The following is a 7,248-nucleotide window of genomic DNA, read 5'->3' on the forward strand; positions in this document are numbered from 1 at the left end:
AGTTAAAGTTATTATTATTTACCTAGTGTATCATCAAATTCCTGATGTTCTGATTGCTGATGACTTGTTGATGGTTGCGGCTCTTCAAACTTCCGAGCATGGCTTGATTCTTTTCCATCCGATCGCCTCTTTTTCGGGAGAGGTGTCCTATTGTGCACTAAAATTCCACGACACGATTCACAAATACGCATTGTTACATCCAATTGATGATCAAATCCCCATGAATGTATTTTCTCTATGAGACTTGATGATAAATTACGTAAATTATTGCGGCTGCAATTGGGATTGTTTATGTTGGCACTACATTGCACCCTTTTAATAATCAATTCAGCAGATTTTTCCATTGTTGTATATATAAACACTTTTTCGTTTCAACAACTATGCAGCACTACACTTTCAACAACTATGCACTACAGCAACTATGAGCATTGTTGTGATATCACCAAACTTAAATATTAGATTATGTCGGTAGAAACAGACTGCGGTGCTTTAAGTTTATACCTTATATCTCTCATGTGACTACCTGCGTTGTTATATAACTGCTATATAGCAGGTAACTTAACGATTATTTTAGGCATGCCTTAAATAATCGTTAAGTTACCTGCGCTATTATATGTATTCACTTGAGAGATGAGGTATAAACATATATGCATATTGCTTACTAATGGACACACCTAATACATAAAAATAAATGAATGATTATTTTTCTAATTAAATTAATCACAAATACATGAATTGAAATCTTTTCATGAATAAAACATACTAAGTGATTTTTACTTAGTTTACCTGTTGATTTGGAACAATTTGAGGGTGGTTTTATAGAAGTTGGATAGAGTGTATGCATATATTATAATACAATCCATCACAGGAAAGTGCAAACCATGCTGAGATGGCTGTTCCTCATTAGAACGTTTTGTTCTGAACTCTTATTGGACGATTGACAGGTAACTTCTCTGTACCCTTTTCAAATGTTAGGCTAGATTTCGCCCAGATTATCGAAAAGTATACCCATAAAGTTTAATCGAATTTTAATAAGGTTGTGCGCGTATTACTATTCGACTTTGAGTGAAACACGCTAAAAAAAATTAACATGAAAAAGTTGTTGTTCGAACAACTTTTTTTCCTTAAAAGCGCCCACTTTGCGATGTATGAAGAAAAGTTAGGTAATTATATTGCCTTTCATGAGAAAAAATATCAAGCAAATCTGAGGGGTACCATTTTTGGGAAAATGACTTTTAATTTTTAAATATATTTTTTTAGAGTGTAGAAACCGATTTTTTATTTTATTTAAATTTTTTTATAAAATTTTAGATTATTTGCTAAAAGTTCGCCATACATCACTTTTTTGTAGGGCTTGTCATTTTTAAGCTATATCGATTTGAAAAAAAAATCGACAAAAAACTTTGACCCTTATCAAATGTTAGGCGAGATAAATTTTGAAAAAAATAAGTACGCAAAGTTGCTTAAAATTACTAAGTCTCCACACCCACAAAGTTCCATAAGGTTCTGAGAGGGTGCTGCCAACCACTGGATGAGTTGGCGTGAAATCCGTCCTTTACATAAGAATCCATGGTGCGAAGCAATCTTAAAACGCGTTCTTAATTGCGTCGGCCATTTCTCTCGACAGTAACAGGGTCCGTTCGAATACGGATGTTTTGGCCATTTTCGAAATGTTGAAAATTATGAATAACCGGTTGAAAAAACTTCTTCGCTCCGATAAGGCTCAAACGAATTAACTTTTCAGAGCCGAGGATTCATGGACACTATACAATACGTCTTAAAACTATAGTCAAAAGGTACAACAAAATAAACACTTTATCTTCCGTTATCCAAAATGCCTCCTCCATCAGAACTGGAGCCGCTTCTAGTGGTTTCATTGTATGGCAGTTACGCCAACGAGGGTCAGAGCGCTTCCATTGCAGCAATGGACGCAAAAAGTGGTCAGCACTCACACACTCACCACTAAACGGTTGCTTTCCAAAGTCGACGACGCATCGACCGAAAGAACTGCTGATGAAGAACAATGAGGAGGCCTACGCAATGGTTGCAGCCGAGATAACAGACGATCGCGTGGCACACATCGAGAGTGGCCTGCTTTTGTCGACAGCCGAGTGAACACTGGGATGGGGGATGAAATTGAATAAAACAAATTTTATAAATCATAACTCATTTGTAGTTTTCCATTCCCTGAAAATTTCAAGAAAATCTGATAAACGGTTTAATTTTGGTGAGTAAATATGTGTGTTCCATTTTCATCAAATACACCCTTTATTCCATTAAACTTCTCGTGCATTTTTCTTGATGTTGATTTAAATTACAGTAGAAGTAACTTATTTCCTCAATTTACTCCATTTCCTTTCATTGACATGTCAATTTCCTCACACTTATTATTTATTTTTTTGACTGTTTCTGGACTTTCCGTTCGGGATATTTCCACATATGAAGCACTTGTCTGTAATCCTCCGTAATAGAATATATTCCCCGTGCACACTTCAATGCCCATCCCTTCTCCGTTGAACATTTGTTATGGATAACACGTTTAACCAATCGCTTGATCGCAGTGGGATATCTCTGGTGGGAAATCGTTCCCAAGCACGTATTGCACATCCCAGCCCAAGTAACATTGTAAGTTTATAGAGGTTTTAAAGCACTCTACAAGTCTAAATCATGGTTAAACGTGCCCAAATTGTTACTTAGGAGGTAACCAATAAGCCCGCTAATTAGGATTGATTTTGTTATATGAAGCTTACATCGGTATTACAGTATCTTTTGTGCAGAATATGTATAATGGACTTCAGATGTTATTCTAATTGCATATAAAGAGGTACCAGACATGTTTTACACTATTTTGTAACTATGAGAGGTACAGCATACATGCATTTTAGGCTCTTTTGGCGGGTGAAAAAATTAACGTCAATTCTTTTTAGGTTGTCGTTATAGGACGAGGGGGGGGGGTATTTAAAAACAATATTTGTCGCGTTTCAAATTATTTGAACAGGACCGAAAACAGTCTCAATAACTCTTTTTGTAAAATATGTGTGGTCCTGAAAAGGACCAATTGTTAGATCTACACAAATTCCACATCTTTTGTTGTCATCAAGGTCGCTGACTGCTGCTTTTTTACCACACCGTCCACCCGATGCGAAAATGAGCAGATTCACAACAGCATTGCTCTAGCCTGACTGCGCTATTGTTCAGCAGAGGCAGAGGAAAAAAATCTACCTTTTTCTGATTTGCTCCTGGTTCTGCTTGCCACGCCGCCCGAAGCTTTAATGAGCGGAGAAACGACAGCAGAGCTCTTACATAATTTTACAGGTTGAAGCAAAAGGATGCGCAACCAAATGGTACTCGATTATGACGACTTGGTTTGGGGAGAATGTTTATTTCATTAAAATAGTGATAAAATTATCACTTTTCTTTGTACAACTTTCAACGATTTTGTTTGAGAAAATTGGCAAATCATTTATTGTAGTAGATTGTGAGAGTTATTTCCTATCGATTGGTGTATTTGGATCTTAATTTCATCTATAAATGACAAAGTTATAAGCGTTCAAAACCTTACACCTTTTAGTGACGGTCGCAATTTTAGATTTTAGATTTACCCCCAGTACCTTTCCGTAAGACGTAGTCTACATCAAAACAATTTCAGACCAATCACTTTGGTCCAATAACGTCTTTAAAAATTTATAAATTTCAAAATGATCAACCATGTACTGCTCAACAGGAACCGCATGCAGTTCATTCAAACCGCTAAAAACTCAAATCATTTCCATCATTACCCCTTGCAACATTCTTGCATATGTTATACGAACACACTCGCGACCCATTGAACCACCACAGGCCATAACCAGACGACCTGTCAATGTCACTGTTTGACGCACCACGGTGACCTCGTTTATTGAGACGTTTTCAGGAATTTCACGCTGCTCACCCAGAACAAAAGCGTTCAATTTCTGTCCCGACGACGACGACGACGACGATTATGGGATGCTGTTGGCGGCAGCAGCGGTATTCCATATGCAGGCACGATAATTGACTTGTGGAACTGGTTTCTTGTCCCGAAATTGGCCGGGCACACCTTGGAGCATCTTTCTCCGTTATTGGCTCATCATTTCTGCTTGACTTGCATTTTTCTCTTTCTCTCTCTTCAACTGAATAGAGGCATTACATTTGGGTTCGTTTGCGACATTACTCTGCTTTTCGCTTGTATTTGGGCTGAGATCAATTGGCGAAACTAACTGCATCTTTCTTCTTTCTTTCTCATTGCAGTCATTCTTCGGTCGCACGTACAACAATTTGTCATCGATTTCGGAATGCAAAAACAACGGCGAATGTGTCATCAACAAGAAAAATCGCACCGCCTGCAAGGCGTGCCGTCTGCGCAAGTGCCTGGTCGTGGGGATGTCCAAAAGCGGATCCCGATATGGCCGACGGTCGAATTGGTTCAAAATCCATTGTCTGCTGCAAGAGCAGCAGGCCCACAAGAATAACAACAACAATAACAGCCTAACCAGCAACAACAACAACGACACCGGTAGCAGCAATAATAACAGTAACAATGGAAGCAGCAATAACACTTCAAGTTTGCTTCCAAATGGATTTCTTCCGGCCAACTTTCTTTCCAATCTCTGCAACAACAACAATAACAACAACGTCACGCTGAAAAAAGAACTGAAAAGACCCAGTTCGCCAAGTGACTCGGGAGCATCATCCGCCGATCCGGAGGAAAGTTCCAGCTTCAAAGATCCCTTCCTGGCAAGCAATCGTACGATCTCACCCAAGGTTGAAATCCCGGAAGTAACACTAACCAAAATCAGTCCCAAGGTCAGTCGGACTCCCTCCACATCATCGTCCTCAACAAACACCACCACCGACAGCTTCCGACCGCTGATGGATCGAATCTCTCCGTACCTTCCTCACGGCCCCTATCGGCCGGAAGCCACCCCGTACTTCCCCATGCCTTTCGCCATGCCACCGGTGTCTCTTGCCCTGATAACTACCGGCAAGCACGATCACGAACAGCACGAACCGATCGACCTTTCCATGAAATCGAAGTCCTCCAGCTCTTCCGGATCTCCTCTTCGGTTAGGATCGTCCTCTCCCCTCATAGCGGAGGCTAACGACTCGGAAGACCTGCCATCTTCAGCGGACAATGTCCCTCGACCGGTCCCCCTGGATCTCACCTTTTCCCGGTCGAAAGCCTTATCTGGGTGATAGCGAATCGCAACAAAATTACTGTATTCCATACTCAAAGTACTTGTAGTAAGATGTGATTAACTCTAATATGACTAGAACAGCTGTATCGAATCGTAGCAATAAGTTGTACACCGTAAGAACACAGAACCCGAACATGTCAAGTGCCAAAATGTTGCCCATATTGTTCTATTAAAAGTTATCCTCGCATTTATTTGGAAGTTGGAACACGTGGGCATTGATTAGGACAAAGTATCCTAAATTAGTATTAAATTCTCTTGTACTAATACATAGCTAACCATTGGCCAGTCGCAACCGAGCCATTTGCAGACATCTGAAAATGCTCAGTGATTTCACACGTTTAATTGCTTTAATCCAGAACATTGCACATGCACTACTATAGTTAGCGACAGTGGAAACTGTAGCCAGTAAAAGGGACCAATTTGCCAGTTTTAGATTATCAGTCGAAGGAAGAATTAAAAAAAAAATACTCCACCACGACAATCGAAACCACTCTTAATCATATAAGTAGCAAGCGAGATAATAGAATGTAACATAACCTCAACAACAAACAAGGATCGAACCGATCACAATAATGGTGCCAGATGACATTGTACAAATTTTACTCAATAGCAAACATGAAGGTGGAAATCAACCAAGTCTCTGTAGTCTGATGGTACGATTTAGGTCCGCTGATTTCCACTGGTTGATTTGTGAAACGATGCATTTGTTTTTAGTTTTCTAGCCGTACAGACAAGCAGTAGCATTAATGCAGTTGTAGCAGAGTGTTTTTATTGTAACATTACATTTTTATTTATTGATTCGTAGCTCAAGCATTCAGTAGGTAGACTGTAAATGTATCGAATTGTTTTACGGAACATTTGATTGTACTATTTTTGATTGTCTTTCTATTTTTTCTGTCTTATCATCTCATAGTTTTGATTTCAACTGTACATAGGATTTGATTTGTTGTAGTGAAATTTTAGTTTTACAGTCATTAAACTTATTTATGGAAGGTTTTACATTTTTGAAAAAAATAAATGTTTTGTTTCAGTTTTATGAAACGTGTCTATTGTGTTACGAAAGAAAGCTTTATAAGTGCCGTTGGTTTTAAATATTATTCTAGTTGGATTTTCATATGGTAAGTATGAACTAAGGGGTAACCAGGTTTTGAAAAGGAGGGGCTTTTTTATGAATCAAAAGGCCGCATGTCATTCGGTCGCCAATGGATTACCCTAATAAAAATAACCATAAAAGAGAGATTAACAACGTGTTCCGGGTATCATCCAGACCATTTGTGAGTTAGTTTAGGGCCTCCCTTAGCTCAGTCGGTAAAGGCCCAGCTACAAAGCAAGACCATGCTGGATGTGGCTAGGTTCGATTCCCGGTCCGGTGTAGGAATTTTTCGGGTTGGAACAGTTCTCGACTTCCCTGGGCATAGAGTATTTTTTGAACTCTTTATTTGTTCAAATTTCAAAATAAATTACATTTAATTTCAACCTAGCTGATCCAGTTACTACAGTTACTAACCAGCCTTAATTGTTGATATATATCTAAGTGTTTTTACATTATTCCTGGCTTGGAAAATCAGTATTTTAAACAAGTTTTTTTTTAAACCTGCATGTCAGTATAACAATGTACATATTTAAACTAAAAACCAACACAAAATATTATCTAAGTTTAAAATCGTTGCAATGAGGATTGCAACGATTTTTGCCTGAAATTATTAATTATTTTGTTTTAAAGTCTCAACATTCGAAATTCTTTGTCGATAGTATTGTACCAGAGAGGAAACTTCAAAATCATCTTCAGAACTTTGTTCTGAATCCTTTCTCCTGGTAGTGCAACAACTAGACCATATTGGCACAGCGTAAAGCATGGCTGGTCTAAAAACTTGTTTAAATATTAGAAGTTTATTCGTCAGGCAAAGTTTGGATTTCTTGTTTATAAGAGGATACAAACATTTTATATATTTGTTACATTTGGCTTGAATGCCCTCAATGTTATCTTTAAAAGTTAATTTTTGGTCAAGTATTAATCCAAGATATTTCACTT

The 7,248-nt window shown here is 38.3% G+C and overlaps 1 protein-coding gene across 1 annotated transcript in view; it reads left to right on the forward strand.

Annotated features, from left to right (window-relative positions):
* The window catches only part of LOC135701938 (protein embryonic gonad-like), a 358,466-nt gene extending 352,425 nt beyond the window's left edge, over positions 1 to 6,041 (forward strand). Inside the window, exon 3 of the mRNA XM_065222889.1 lies at positions 4,270 to 6,041. Within this exon, the coding sequence (XP_065078961.1) occupies positions 4,270 to 5,214 (945 nt within the window). The 3' untranslated portion in view covers positions 5,215 to 6,041. The remainder of the gene's footprint in view (positions 1 to 4,269) is intronic.
* Positions 6,042 to 7,248: the final 1,207 nt, after the last annotated feature.

The sequence above is a fragment of the Ochlerotatus camptorhynchus genome, unplaced genomic scaffold (assembly GCF_037179485.1).
Source record: "Ochlerotatus camptorhynchus isolate MF236.1 unplaced genomic scaffold, CSIRO-AGI_Acam_v1.1 ptg000180l, whole genome shotgun sequence".
Taxonomy (NCBI): Eukaryota; Metazoa; Arthropoda; class Insecta; order Diptera; family Culicidae; genus Ochlerotatus; species Ochlerotatus camptorhynchus.